General features: G+C 41.9%; 1 protein-coding gene across 2 annotated transcripts in view; it reads right to left on the bottom strand.

The window, feature by feature from the left end:
- Positions 1 to 16553, bottom strand: part of RAB3C (RAB3C, member RAS oncogene family) — a 455623-nt gene that overhangs the window by 186567 nt on the left and 252503 nt on the right. For both annotated transcript variants that reach the window (XM_086960665.1, XM_086960664.1), the window contains exon 3: positions 6434 to 6552. In XM_086960665.1, coding sequence (XP_086816791.1) covers positions 6434 to 6552 — 119 coding nt within the window. The remainder of the gene's footprint in view (positions 1 to 6433; positions 6553 to 16553) is intronic.

Genomic DNA, 16553 nt, shown 5'->3' with positions numbered 1-16553 from the left:
GGCCGCAACTACGCTTCTGGCAGTTGCATATCCCTTTGCTAGAAAAGTCCTGAAAGCCACACTCCAGGTGCTCGCCCGGGATGATGGGCTCTTACCTTTATACAGGAAATAAGCGACCCTGAGGCAAACAAATAAAACAGCCAGCTCCTTGTCTGCAATTGGCCTTTGACAGCGCGAGCTGTTAGAGGCATAAGTTTGTGTGTTTGTAATCTAGTGTGAGACGCAGGGGGTGATTTGTAGCACACTGCTACTGCGTTTAATGAGATGATCGTGTTTACTGTTGGTGTGGACGTATACAGTGTTGGCTTTTATCGTGCACAACGTGTGGGGGCTGTGTTGGTGGTTTGTGTGCTCTAAAAGGCACAAAACTGGATTTCAACATCTTGTGTGCCTAATCAACGAGTCAGATTTGAGAATCAAACTGTGGTGCAATTTATTTTTGTGCAGCATGTGACGTGTGGTTTCTATATGTTTGGCATACCCTGTACGTGAGGGGTCTGTGTGCACTTTGTGTGTCTTCCCTGCAGTGCATTGCACTCCATTTGCGCCGATGGCACATCGTCTCATCTGCCAGTCTCAACCTCCCTTTTATGTTGCCTGTAAACTCGTTTATTGTGGGCGCAGTCTCCTGCCTCCCCACTGGCACTTTTGTGTCTTTTTTTTTTATAGTAACAGGAGATGTAAAGTGCTGTAGAAATTCACACTGTAAAGCGTTAGGGGGCTAACATGCCGGCTTTAGGAACACTCACACTCAATTACACACAACAGTTGTGTGTACCTTACACTACTGTCCGCCACCACACCTTGGGGCATAACACCTTTTCTCACATTCTAAAACGTTCCTTACATAAAACATGAGTCACCATTCTATTGTTTTTCCAGAACTTTTTCACCAGGGTTCATTCAGGCACTGGTGGTGATAACCAGATGTGTTATACAAGTGAATATACACGCTTGATCTTCACATATCCCAATCGTACGTTTTAAATGGATTTACACTAAATTGACAAGTATAAAAAACAATTCCCTCTACAAAATGGTGTCCGTTCGCTGAGCATTACCAAGCTGAGCCATATCTGATGCAGGATATGCGCTAGTCTAAACAGGGCTGGACAGCTCTAAAATTCTCAAAAAAAGCCTTCTATACTACCACATCAGTTCACAATTTTACAACAGACATGCTGTTTTCAATTCAAAGCATACTATTTAAATTGCCATAATTAATACAAAGGCCATCCAGAAGACTTTGCTCAGGTGTTGCTCCGGTCTGTTCATTTAGCCCATTCTAATCGGGCTGGCCATGGTGCAGATAGACTGAATAAGCTAAAAGATAATTCTAAATAAGCAGCTACCTAGATCATTATCGTATACAATATTTTAAATGATGTCATACCTACATCTTCACAATTGCTTTATTAACCTTCTTGCTTTCTCAAAATGCATGAAAATCCACCATTTGCCCACTCTTTTTTCACAATTTTCTAGGGGGGGGGTGGGGGGGGGGGGGGGGGAGAGCCCCCCGAACCACGCTTATGACATACTTGCTTGCTGCGCTTGCTTGCCATTTGGATGTGTTACTGAACTTTTACGCCCACCACTTTCAAAAGTCACCAGCCACCACTGGATGACACACAAGCTAAAGCCACTCCCATGCTTCAAAGCATACATAGAATTAACCAGGATCATACGGTTTTCACCCATTGCTGCTACAGATAACACGATAGGCCTATATATAACGCTGGGAAATCTAACAATTTCAGACAATAATGCTTTCTGCACTGTAGCTTTGCCCGTAAATGTTGGTAAAAGTTTAAAAACACCTCAAAATGCTTCAAAACTATCCCTCGATCTGAAAAAAACAAGGGAATACGGGAGGAAAAACCTGAAATTTTTCATTGTGGATTCCGCTGGCATGGGTGAGGAAAGGTTGATTTTCGAAAACTTTGCACATGCTAGCAAAGCACAATCAGCAACAGGATTAGAAAGTGTAATGTCTGCTCCCTATAGCAAGTAAACACTCATAAGTGCCTGACTTGCTTGAGATGGACGGCCTGCCTCGAGGAACAGATACGATTTGACATGGGGCAGCGGGATCATGTAGATGTTCGCTCTTAGGCTGACAAAGTTCTTCCTATCTCCTACTGAGGCAAGTTTTTGTAAAATTTCTAGTAGAAGGCATCATCAGAAGTGTGGAAACAGGAAAAGAAATACACGGACGAATGCTGTTGTTGCAAAACAAAACAGCAATCTGAGAAAGAAAAGATTTATTTACAACATGTTACAAATCGTGTGGAAAACAACACTGCAACAACCAAATACCTTAAGCAAGCATGTGAGTGAGCTGTGCATCACACTGGCACAAACACACAATATCATCTTCCCTCATACTCTGTCCACAGTAATTTAGTGAGTGACTCGGAAAAGCGTAGCAGGGAGGGGCTCTTTTGTGAAAATACGCGTACATGGTGAGACATAGCATGACAAGAAGTACAGTAAGGCAGGTGACCTTTAACAGCTCAGCAAATATAACTTCTATAGCACATGAACACACACATTTTTTTTACATATGCAAAAATTGATCTATAAACAGATTAAATACAAAAGTCCACAGAAAGAAAGACTACAAATGCAGTAATTTTGGTACATGAAGAAAAAGGACCAATCCACTAGAACTTTCTCTTCTTCATTGCCCGGGGGTCTCTCTCCTCATCCATTCTTTAACGAGTTTTGACAATACTCAGTATCTCTTGTGTGAACGGGGTCTTTCCCATCATGGGAGTTGTGAAGCATTCCGGTCGTGGCCCTGAGACACTACAACCAAAATTATCTTGTGTACGAAAAAATATACGAGGTTCAGAATTCCAAAGGTATGAAATATTAACACAAATATGATATTTGCATTCAGGTCAGCATTAGGGGGCAGATGTATCAAGCCTTTTGCGACTCGCAAAGGCCTAAATTCGCAGAATTTCGGCCTTTGCGAATCGCAAAAGGTCTTTTTGCATGTTTTGGCATGCATCAACAATTCTCAAAAAAATAAAAAATAGCAAAAATTTGCAATTCCTTATTTTGCCATAGCATTTAAGGAATCACAATTTTGCGATTCCTTAAATGCTATGTATGTAGCATTTTTGAATTGCGATTTTTGTTTAAGAAATCGCAAATTACCACCAAGTTGTGGTTGATGGTAATTTGCAAAGTCTTTAAAAAATGCACAATTTAGCATTTTTGATGGTGGCTTGTGACGCACGCACATGCCCATAGGGCATGTATGTGCGCCATATGCACACACATGTACATTTCAGGGGTGCAGCAGGGTGTCTTAGAGACACCCCTGCACCCTTGAAATAATTCTCAAATTGCGATTAGCAAATTGCGAATTCGCAATTTGAGAATTACTTCACAATCATTCCTATGGGTCTCCTGGCCCATAGGAATGCATAGGAAATTATTCCTTATTTATGAATTCGCAAAATGCGAATTCGCAAATAAGGAAGATTAAGGAATCGCAAAAAACTAGTGATTTTTTTAATGCATTCCATTTTGCGAATTCTAAATAGCGATTCCTTAAAAATCGCTATTTAGGAATCGCAAAATGGAATCTTGATACATCTGCCCCTTACTATATTACTGATCGAGATTTCATCCGCTGGTGAGACAGTGGCAGCAAGACTAAGGGCCTGATGTAGATCTTGGTGGACGGGTTACTCCATCACAACGGTGACGGATATCCAGTTATATCCTGTGGGATTTATATTTTGTCAGACAGGATATCGGTCACTATTGTGATGGAGTAGACCCGTCCGCCGAGATCTAAATCAGGCCCTAAGACTTCCTAAGGTGAGCATGTAGAAATGTTGCCGGCAGTAAGTGGTAAATACTGCTGGACAGTAAATAACGTCCATTCCTGAAGAAGTTAATGGTGTCAGGCAGTTGAATATATCTTTCCGGATTAACACTACGTGTCAAATTACAATCAGAGATAACTGCATTACTACTGGTTGTAGCTGGCTTGCTGCAGGCTATCAGTTGGGAAATGATGAACTTTATTGCCCACAATGAGATCAACTAGCCTTAAAAGAGCAATTCATTACATAAAGATTATCTTTGCCCAGTGCTGCATCTCTAGCATTTACCACCAGTAGGAATTATAGAATGTTGCTTTGATTTTATGAGGTCTGCTTGGGTTTTGAGACATATTGTGACATCATTCACCGGATGGTCCTTTTAAAATGATAAAAACCTAAAACCGTTCTCTACAATGTGAAGCATGTGATGTGTTCAAATGATTTTACTGGTTTTAAGTACATAATCATTAAAATCAACTAAAAATATCAGTAAAAGTTTGAGTAACAATAAACCAATACATATGATAAGTAACCGTATGATAACAGAGAGGTGAAAGCAGTTGTAGAAACTTAAAATAAAACAAAACTCATAAGAACATATCGGGGAGTACTAATGTAGTATTGAGCAGCAAAACTAAATAGGAAAACACATTTGCAGTTAGCAGGTAGAAATATATTCATCCAGGGTATGCCATATGAGTGATTTGATTGAAGATGGTTTTTGGCCAGGTTAAAGGAAAATTGAACTCCTTTCCTCAAACATAAGATCAAATCCCACCGTACCTGTACTGATAAAAGGTGAGCACATTTCCAATGCATAGTAATCCATTTAATACCATATAAGACTAATACATTTAAAAAAACGGTATCCTTATATTGTATAGGAGGAGGCAAGGTGGAGTATTTACTTACTACAATTTCAACAGTTAGGGGAATTGTAATATGGGAGATTATAGAAATGTTATTCCAGCCACCAGACCAAAATTGAAAAAATAATCTGACATTCAAAGAGCTAGGTTCCATTGCCAACAACCTGAAGTGTCACATAAATGTGCATTTTATATTTTGACATGAGATCATCAATAGCTGGCATTTAATATAAATGACTAGATTGACAAATAGAGGAAGGTTGCCGGCCGGAAGTATTACAAAGCCAAATTTTCTTCATTTGTAGTGGGGTATATTCGGTGCCAAAATAGGATTTCAAAATTCACACAAATTCATTAGAAGAGAAGAGTTTTAAATATTGATTCTGTATATGGAGGGGCTTTGGTATCTTGGGAGAGTTCTAGTATATATGGAGGACTTTCACTACATTAAGCCTTTCCGCAAAGAGATTTTAGCTGCCACAAAGATGATACTGGGGCTACCCCTTCCCTTTGATGACACTTTTGTCCTTCTGGACTTTTGATCACCTTTTCTCCAGCAACAACTGAAAATATATTGCCTCAGCGGAACTGTCTGGAAGACAGTGAAGTGAACCTGGCATCAAACTGGAAGAAGAAAGATCCTCTCCCCCATTCACACTGGTACTTACAATTCTAGACTCTATTGGGAAACCCTTCAGGTCATGATCAATCAACACAGAGATTTCGAAGCCGTTTGGGCCCTTCTACAGAAGATCTCCCAACCCTCTCTTGCCCCCCTAGATTACATACCATCATCTTGTTCACATACCCGGAGGTCAGGTTGAGGGCAGACAACATGACCCCCCAAGTGGGACAGCAGAGTGGTACCCTCATCTCCCATGTAATATTCATACGCCTCCTTTTCACACCTTTATCATTGACAGTCGGAAAAAAAACATTCTAAGCTCCCCAGTACCGTTCTTGCTGTTATTATGGAAGGCTGTGGAAGAGGGGAGGGAAATTTGAGATGTACTATATGTGCGAAGCAACCAACGGTCTTAAGAAACTGTGCAATCCTTTGGGATTTGACATGTGCAGCAGTTATGTGTTCAAATCTCTACTCTTACTGTTGAAAACTCAATAAAATATATATTTAAAAAAGGGCCTCTAATTATAGTCAAAATGTCAGAAATGTAGATATCTAATCAGAGAACTAGGGGCTGGCAAGGACCTTGAAGATATCAAGATGACCAAAAATTCTAATTCTCTCCAAAATCTTATTGCAGCACTAAGCTTCCTTGTTTAAAAAAAACTCCCAGCCCTGATTAAACACGTTAAATCTCATGAATTTTCAGTAGTGTTTAGTTAGAGGTGAGTGCATTGCTTTCTGCTTTAAAGCAAAGCACCTTTCACTGAAGATAACCTGAAAATTGGGAAGATGGATGACATTTTGAATGTGATTGTGGCATTCATTGGCAACCTGTTTTCTAATGACAGATGACATCTGTACATTAGTAAGTCATTTGGTCACTTGATTCTGCACAATCTGAGTGGAGTGCATTGCATACAGAGAACCTAATGTATATGTTTAATTAGTTACACATATGAACATACATATATTATAACCCTTTAATGGTATTTTTCAAGGTACTAACAACTTTGTTGTTTTGAACTGTTGAATTCCAGAATAGCAGATGTAAAGCAAATATGTTCCCACATATATTACTTACTACTTACCAGTCTTGCACTGCATTGAAGGATTCTTCATTTGTGATATCATACATCAGAATGAAACCCATGGCACCACGGTAGTATGCTGTGGTAATGGTACGATATCTTTCTTGCCCTGCAGTATCCTACAAGAAATAAAACATGTTTTACTTCTCAGAAACACTTTCTAAAGTTTGAAAAAATATAAACAACACATTTTTCTGAAGGAAATGCGATTGTATACACATAACAGATGTCAGATAACAATTGGCCTTTAGTTTGTCCAGGTTTCATCTTTCCATAATACCTTCGACTCTAAGAGCCTCATTTAGAGGTCGGTGGATGCAGTATGTACCATCGGCATGGAGGATTACTTTAATACTGCTGTGCTAAGAGTACCCCCGCCTGGAGAATTTAGAGATATCCACCGGCCCAGTCGACATTTCTTGCAGTGGCAGGAACCACTGTCACAGTGGCTCTTGACAATGCTGGCAATGCATTGGAAGTTTGATGGATGGTTCCATCAACATGAAAAACAATATTTATTTTATATTCCCCAAAAATCTCAAAGCAAGATTTTTTTTGTGAAAATATATAAAAAAAAGGCCCCCTCACAATGAGAGACTTCTCCCATGGGGTAATTTACAGGTTTTCACTGACCCTTACAGAGGCATATGACCCCCACTCTAAATCGGGCAGGCAGTCAAATGGTAAAACCTTCGAAGGCCTTTACTCTGTTTGGCTGTCAGATTTATATACCAGCGGTGTAGTCTTCGCCACTGACATACTTGGTGGGTGGAAGTTCAGTTTGGCAGAGAGGGTACTCCGTGTCCTTTGGTCGGAGTACACTCTCTTCCAGACTCTAAAACAGGTCCTAAATGACTTTTAGGATTATGTTATTGACTGGCCGCAACATTCCTGCAAGAAGGTAGTTTCAATAATTTACATTTGTGAAAAAGACTCAATGATACTTAATTCACTAATTATGCTGAACAAATCAAGCTTTATTGATAGCTTGTTATAAATATTAATAATCACTATATTTTTCTAACTTGATGCAGGATCCTTTCTGTGTGTGTGTTTTTTTTACATTATTACTGTATGTAGTGTTGCACAAATACTTTACACATTGACTTTAGGTGAAGCCTGACTGCTCTGTGCCAAGTTTGAGCACAGGTTAATTTAGGTTTGTCTTGTGCTTCACCCTGCCAAGGAGTGTGGTTGCTGCTTGACCAGGGCTCCCACCAGAGTCAACCCCTAATCCAATTTCTAATAGCAGGGATGCTTTGAGTTTTTCTAATATTCATTCTGCTTGATATTATAGCTGCTGAAATAATAATATAAGGGATAAAGTATGCCCTGCTGTACACTTCAAGGTTATTGCATGTCACCAAGGAGTTCCATAACAATATAGAGGAACGAGGCCGAAAGCTTAGGTTATGGGACTCCGAGGTGACTTGCAATATCCTTATCATCTACAGGGAATACGTTATGCCATATAATACATGGTCACAACATCACCTTTGCCACAAACCACTTAACACCTCAGTGCGTAGCTCTTTAATATGAAAGAGCGAGCATGTTTGCAAACATGAAAAACAGAAATAAAACCTCTAATGCAAAATATAACACATCAAAAATCTGTTAGATATTTAAAACAGTTCAATACAAGTCTGTTTGAAAAAAAAGCTGCAGTAGCTCGGAATGTGTAGAAACAAGCAGAAAGATTCTAGCTTTTCTCTAAGGAGTGCAAAATATAACCATATTCTCACTGCTTTCCCTAGTAAACTATCAAGATAGAGCAGAAGAAAGAAAAACAATGTTCTGGTTTCATTACATTAAACAGCCCTTTCAATTATACTCTGTGACCTGGGCTGCCTATCACTTTGGCTGCTGGCTCTGCCAACAGTCATTGTGATATCCGAATTTGAATGTAGTAATAATAACTTATAATAGTCGAGTTCTGATTTCATTTCTTTATAATCAGTGACTGGGTGCGTCATAAATCGCAGATTACAAAGAAATTAGAGACTGCTTTTTATAAGGGTATTACAGAATCCCAACTATTATAATGAAATATTCATGACAGTTCTCATCATTTTGATGCACAGAGTTTATGTGGTGATTGTATATAATACTTTACTAATCATTATACACACCGGTTACCGAGTGTCACTGCTTCTTTCAGTGATCAGGGTAAGGCAACTGCAAATCACCTATGTAGATGCGAGTATCTCTGACAGGGTTCTCTGATTCCTGACACTCCAAATCAAAATGAGTTACAGAGAAAAATGGGAGACAACTGCGGGTTTTCCTGTTCTTCGAAAGGGGGACGGGGTGATGAGCAAACACCTCTTAGGGCTAAGGAAATACCTGGGTGTACCCCATGTTTAGGGGGTTCCACAACAGCATAATTCTATTTGTTTTATTACAATCCTTAATGGATTAAGGGGCCTCATGCAGACACTTGCAATTAACTTAAATATCAAAGGTTGTAGTGTGAGTAGTTTGAAAGCCTTTTATCTACACCACACCAGTAAAATGAGAACCATTGCATTGGGTAGGATTGTTATCATTAAAGAGTTCTAAGAGACGGTTTTCCCATGTGATGCATATTATACAAATGGCACTAATATTTTCAGAGATATTTATTGTTCTCTACATCAGTTTTAAGTTTGTATGTATTTGCTTCCACTGCAATCCCTGAGTACATGAACTTGTGTTATAATGTTACAAAACATAAAATACACCTAGCCAGTTAAGATGGAGAAGTTAGAAGGTTGTTAATGGCACTGTGATAAACATGTAATTAAGAAAAATATCTGGGAAAGGAGAAAATAAATGAATCGAGAAGATCCTGTTCCTTCAGCACATACCTTTAAAATGTCATCTCAAGTCCACTTGGCTAAACAGGACATCAAAATGAAAGAGCTGTTTATCATCTGTTGAACTGGTTTAGGTCCTGAACCAACAGTGGGGGATAAGGAATTGGAAATATACCGTGCCTGGAAACCAGCATGCAGACAGTTTGCAATTTTTGGTAAAATGCAAGGCTAATAACTCTAGATCAGGTTGGCAAACTGAAGAAGGCAAGGAGAAATAAAAAGACAGGTCATACCCTGTAAATTCTATAGGGAGGAGTTAAAATGAAGGGGCGGTGTCGTAGAGATGAAAGCAGAAGGGAAATTGAACAACAATACCCCGTATTCACCAACGTAGCAAAGTTGGAAATGAAAGAAACCGAAAGAGGAATTCACCCAACTCAGCAAGCTTTTCAGATGGAAGCTGAGAATGAGTTGATTTCGTCAAAGGCTGATGGGACAATGAGCAAGATCAGGCTGGGCACTCTGTTACCTACAGGTGAGAGGCTTGGCTCTCATTAGAGACATGTCAGGTTTTCACCCCTCCTTCCTAAATAGATTACATTTGTATCGGTATTCACATGCTGTCTTCATACGTTGCAAGGCCCAAAGTTCTTAGATAAAATGACTAGCAAATATTAGTCAAAACCTGTACGACATTTAAGTTTGTAGAGTATGTTATATAAGTAGTTAATATCATCATTACGCATAGTGTGTTTGAAGAAGATCCCTGTTTATAGAGTATGTTATATAAGTAGATAATATCATCTTTACATATAGTGTGTTTGGAGAAGATCACTGTTAGACCTGGCATCATTGGCTTGGGTTTACCCTGGATTTTTTGCCTTGACCTCCTGTGTTTTTGCCGGTTTTGCTGGTCTAGATGCTTTGGGCACTTTGCCACCACTATTTAGGGCCAAAGTGCAAGTGCTCACTTTGTAAATTATTGTTATGGATTGGTTAATCCATGATTGGCATATTTGATTTACTAGTCAGTCCCTAGTGCAGTGCACTGTGTCTGCACAGGGCCTGTAAATGTAAATCAAATGCTGCTAGTGGGCTGCAGCACTGATTATGCCAGCCACATAAACAGCATGTAAATGTAACTCAGGCCCGCCATTGCAGAGCCTGTGTGCAGTCTGGTACTGCCATGTTGACCTGGCAAGTGCACCCACTTGCCAGGCCCTAACCTTCCCTTTTCTTACATGTTAGTCACCCCTAAGGTAGGGTGCAATGTATGTAAAAGGTAGGACATACCCTGATGTGTGTGGCATGTCCTGATCCATTAGGACGGAATGGGGAGTTTGCTTATAACATCTTATAAACATAACTACCCCTGGGAACAAGGAAGGAAAATAAAGTTTGATATGCTTGAACTCAGAATGGTAAAATACATCTTTTAGTGAGGGGGATTTTTGTATTATCTGTTTGAAATACCACTTTAAGAAAGTGGGTATTTTCTTGCTTAGCCATCTAGTGTGTGTCTGTTAAGTTTGTGTATTGCATGTCTGGCTTTGGAATGACAGGGGCTGGGGTGAAGCAGTGGCTCCAGAGAGTCTGATGAGTCAGGACTGGGCTGGATATACCTGGGCTGCATTTAGGGTAGGGGAGGAGATTTCCTTTCAATTGAATGGACCTGGTCGGCCTTCCACAATGCTGTGTCCACCTCCTGCCAGGAAGCTGCACCAGCGAGGACAGAACTGGTTTTGACTGAGCATAGGGCTTCTCTGCCATCAGAGAACAAAGGCTTTTGTAGTATAAATATTAAGGTCCAGACCCTAGAACTTTATATCACTTCTGAGAATCAAGAGGAACCTTTGCTAAGGAGAAGAGCCGCAGAAGCTGAGGAGGAATACTGCCCCTGTGCTGTTTGTTGTCTGGGGTTGGCCTGCAGTGGCTACTTGCTGCAAAGGAAAAGTGAAAGGACTTTGCAGTTTGCTGTGTCCCCTGCTTGATGAAGATCCCTGAGGGCTTGAAACTGAGATTGCCTCCTGTTTTGTAGTCTCGGGGACACAAAGACTTCACCACCAGCACCCCTGAACTTCTATCTGTGAGTTCTGACCGGCATATGGGTGCCTGCTGTTGTTTTGGACTTCTAGAGACTGTTTTCCGCTGGAAGTTTGAAAATCAACTCAACCTTGAGACGCATCCATATCTGTTTCCAACGCTTCACTGAAGAAACAGTTGTATCGCCTGACGCGGCTCGAGAAATCACTAAACGCAGCTTCGAGTGCAACGATCTCCGAAGTCCGAGATCACCGCACTGATTCTGACGCAAGCCCTGCTGTGCGGCTGCAAGAATCCATGCACCGTCCCAGATCATCACATCGTGGCACCAAGTCTTTTGCATCGTTGGGGGGCGCTGTAAGAAACCGACCAAACATCTCCCCATACAGTAAGAAACTGACGCATCACCTCCTCTCCGGTAAGGAACCGACACATCACGTCCCTGTGCACTAGTAAGGAACTGACTCATCACCTCTCCTGGAGAAAGGAACCGACGCATCACCTTTCCTGAGTATAACAAACCAAGGCATCACCTTCTTTACTAACCTTTTTATTGCTTTGTGTGAGACGCATCCAAGGTGCTTTGTGTGAACCACGTTGCATCTGCAATTTGCTTTGAACTGACCTATCTCTACCATCTGAAAGTCATATTTTTATTTCTGTATTGTGGATTTTTGTCATTTGTAATTGTTTGGTTTTGATAAAGATTCCTTATTTTTCTAAACTGGTGTGGTGTCCATTTGTAGGGTTTTCACTGCATTGCTGTATGTGTTCACAAATGTTTTACACTCTCCCTCTGAGATAAGCCTATCTGCTTGTGCCAAGCTACCAAGGGTGTGAGCAGGGCTTATTTTAGAAGTGTATCCTCCTTACCCTGGCTAGGAAGAAGGGTCCCTACTTGGACAAAGGTACCTACCACTGCCAAGTAGAGACCCCCATTTCTAACAAGCACACACTTAGATTTTCATTGAGAGTGTCCAGATAAATTCTGATTTGTTGTCATACCACGTTCATGGGGCCACAGGTCACACAGGTTCTTCTAGGCCCTGCAGTGGTGGTTGAGGTAATTTGCCACGGATGTCCTAGGGTGCGTCTTACTATGACTCTGCAAAATGAGTCAAGTATTACCCTTTCTGCACTTGACTCCCAGGGTAACAAAGGAAAGCAGTCCAAGTCTTCTCACAGAGGTAGTGTGGGGGACAAGACCCCAGAACTCATCAGTCATCCAAAAGACACGGTGTACTGTCCAGCCTTGGGCTTATTATTATTATTAGTATTTAATAATGGCACTTTAATCTCACAGCCCAAATCAATGCTAAACAGATCACCAGGAATCACAATTATGGGTTTGTAATCTCAGATATGATCTACAGTAAGGCATTACACCTCCTCTCAGTAACCTCTCCCCATTTTAGGACATCTTTATTGTCTGCTGACCCCCAGGATGAGGCAGGCATAGACACTAATTAAGCACAGAAGATCACCTCTAATTACACCACTGGTTAAATGCACAACTCAGTTTGACAGCTGTCAACTCAGAAGTTCACTCTTCAAAAACTCTTAAGTGCTTGCACCAAATTCCTCTGTGTGCTTTTAATGCCTAGTTCCACTTGCATAATAAGCCCCACTTTGCCGGCTCAATGGCTGGTGCAGATCTAGCGGTACAGCCGGCCCAGATCACATCTCTGCACTTTGCAGCAGAAGCTTCTCATATCGGGGGATTCAACAATGAACTCCCCCTGACACAGGAATCACTGGAAAAGTTCCTATGAGGCAGCACAACATTTCTGGCAGTTGTGGTCCTCAGGGCTGAGTGCAGACAAATACCTAGACACAGGAGTTGTGATTTCTGGGCCAATTAATTAGCAGTGATGTCTCCGGCAGTTGGGGCCTTCCAGGGCAATTAAGCTTCTGCTTCAGAGGCAATGCATCTCCTCTTCTCCAGCAGTGGTACAACCACAGTGTGCTCCCAGATGACATGGTGGTGCTCAAAAAGATGGTGGAACCCCCCCTACCCCCCCCCCCCCACACACACACACACACACACACACAAATACGACCCTCCGGCAGCACATGTCACTCCTGGCCTAAATTTCTAGGGCAGTCAGCTTTCTCTGCGTGTTCTGCATGTTGGGAATATGTTGGACACCTACTCCTCTGGAAGGGCCAGGCACTCTACTTTCATTTCTCAGCAGGCAGGGCTCCATGGACTAGGCAGAGCCTCAGTTCCTTCACCAGAAAGTGGAGACTCCAGGTGATGTCTCTTCACCCCTGAGAGACTATCTGCGGTGCAAACACCAGCCTTAGTTACACAATGGTCCTTTGATTACTCTACGGAGCAGCCCCATCCTTGCTCATAAAGAACCCTAACTGGAAAAAAGTGGGTGATTTTGAGCTAAGTTGTATACACATGTTCCAGAAGGGGCACATGCATCCCTCGAATAAGGCTCCTGAACCAGTTTGGAGGCGTTCCTTTTCAAATATAATTTTCTGCCTGCTGCTCAGTCTTAGCATTGGTGCAAGCTAGTGCCTGGCACCAAGCTTGAGAATCCAAAACAAGGGCACGATGGACTATGACATCCCACACCTGGCTGTCATCAACCTTACTGACCCAGTAATTAGTTACAGGGGCTGCATAGAAACTTACTCACCTTGACAAACGGAATCTGTGGTCTCATCCCTCCTCCCTACCATCTACTGAATGGCAGTGCTCTGAAACAACTAATATAAGCAGCTCTTTGGTGACAAGGTTCTCATTACATTTCTAAAGGGTAGCCTTGCCTGCATCTGCCTCTCAATATCGGGCTCTCCACCCTCCAGCCACGGTCATGCGTGCAATACACTTCCATTGTTTGGAGAAGCTGAGTCCATCCTCCAACTTGTGTCATGCTAAACCAACAGCATCCAAATGGATCCACTGGTCCTTGTATTCTGAATCTCTCAACACACAGAGAGCTATTCCCATGCAATGCTACATACTCACTGCACACACATGCCCTCAACATGCACACGGAACGTCAGTGCAGGGTTCTGGTTTCCTCTTAACAGAAACTTTACATGAGAGGAGACAGTAGGCTCGCCTCTCCTTGGCACACAGAAAGAGGTATGGTCAAACTTGTGATTTGCAAAAGGGATATGCTGCCATCACAGCTTTATGTGATGGGACCAGGGCACAGACAGCAGTCCAAAGCCCTGATGATTTATTTTTTTAAACTCTTTTATTGTTTTATTCTTTATGTCATTCCATGCATTCACAATTAGATATGTACTTGTCGTATTTTTTGTTACAGGCATTTGTGTAATTGTACATTTCGACATATATCTAATATTTACCTAATGAGAAAACTCCCCGTTTTAACTCTCCCTTCCCTAATCAAAGCCCCTATGATGGCACGTTTTTTGCACTCCTCCAGAAGACAGAACAAGCTCTGCGCTTGTGCCTTTGCCCACAAACTAGAATAGTTTTATGCCACAGGCAAACAAAAAGTCAGATACCATTTTTACATGCAGTCAGACACTCAAGACAAGGATCGCGCTCGTTTACAATGTAGGGAACATTACCTCCCCAACCTGCATTAGCATTTTCCTGCACATATCAGAATTATATGTTTTGTGATTTTTATTGCATCCTGCATATCCTGGGTGCAATAAAAAATACATCCCTCAAAAATAGAATTCTGTAGCCGTCAATGAGTTCTTAACTGGCAAACAGTGAAAGGAAGTCCATGGGGGTCCAGGAAGGTCCAGGAAGTTCTGATGCATGACTGCCAACCCTGCCCATCAGCAGATACAGATCTGTGTCGTCCAACGCTAAATGCTGCCAGCACCGTGTTAGTTTGTGGAGAGCCAGAAGGAACCTATTCACAAAGCTGGGACACCAGAGGCATGCTTTACTCTTAAATCAGCAATTCAAGGCTGAACATCTTTCATGCGTGTGGAAATTGTCATGGAGTTTGATGGAATTAAGTTTGAGTTGTTATTGGTATTGTTGCTTATGTGGAAGAAGAAATGAAGGGTGATGTTCAGCTTTTCATTGTGTGAGAAAGTAAAGAGAAGTGGACATTGTCTCATGGTGAGCCACCGGAGATCACGACTCTTCATGTAAATAGGAACAAGAAAGGCGCAGGAATCATATCTCATTTTGACACAAACCAGGCTATGAAAGAGTTCAGTTAATCCCCATAATCAGATCTGGCAAAACTGATGAAATCCCTTTTAATCTCATTTCCTAAATTATTCAGCAAAACCTGGGCTTTGCGAAGCAAAAAGAATATCGCTACAGTTAATCACAGAAAATTAACTGGATCCTTATGCAATAGGTGTCACATAGTTATCTGAATTATGATACAAAAGAGACTGTGGCAGTGGCAAGTCAGGTGTACCGTTCTCATCCTTTGCCTGCTATTCTCATATTCACATGTAGCGTCTATTCATGAAGCCAATCTGTCCCCCCCCCTCCCCAAAGATGTAGTGGGTTGTATGTCGGAACAACAAGTTCTTCTACAACGCCTACCTGTACAATGCGATCTCTTCAACAACAGTGTATTAACCACAAATTGCTTTACCACACACTCCTTTAACACAAATGTTTGTGGTAAAGGCATGCATGGTAAACAGCTATCCGTGGCTAAGGTTTCAGCACCCTCCCGCTCCCCCTGAACCCTAAATACATCCCCAACCTCCTAAAAACTACCCTGACCCTCCCCTACTCCCTAAAAACTATCCCAATCCCCTCCAACCACTTAAAAACGACCCCGAAGCCCCACCCCTAAAACTAACCCTCACCCCTAAAAACTACTCTGAACCACTACCACCCCTAAAAACGACCCCAAACCAACACACCCCCTTACTCTGAACCCCTCCCACCCCCTAAAAATTACCACGAACCTCCACCCCCTAAAAGCTACCCCGTACCCCCACACCCCCTGAAAACTATCCTGAACCTCTCCACCCACTATCAACTACCCCAATCCCCTCCCACCCCCTAAAAACTACCACAAACATCCCCCACCCCCTAAAAACTTCCCTGAACCCCACTCCCTAAACACTACTCCCACCCCCCAAAAACTATCCAAAATCCCCTCCTCTATAAACTACTCTGAATCCCTCCCACCCCTAAAAACTACCACAAACCTAACCACCCCTAAAAACTATCCCGAACCCCCACCCCCTAAAAACTATCCCGAACCCCCACCTCCTAAAACTACCCTAACCCCTGTCCACTAAAAACTACCCCAAACCCCTGTTACCGGTTCTGTTGTTTCCCACACTCCTCTCTC

This window comes from Lissotriton vulgaris, chromosome 3_1 (genome assembly GCF_964263255.1).
Source record: "Lissotriton vulgaris chromosome 3_1, aLisVul1.2, whole genome shotgun sequence".
Taxonomy (NCBI): Eukaryota; Metazoa; Chordata; class Amphibia; order Caudata; family Salamandridae; genus Lissotriton; species Lissotriton vulgaris.
The sequence above is the reverse complement of the archived record's forward strand: the minus strand, read 5'-3'. Positions and strand labels throughout refer to the sequence as shown.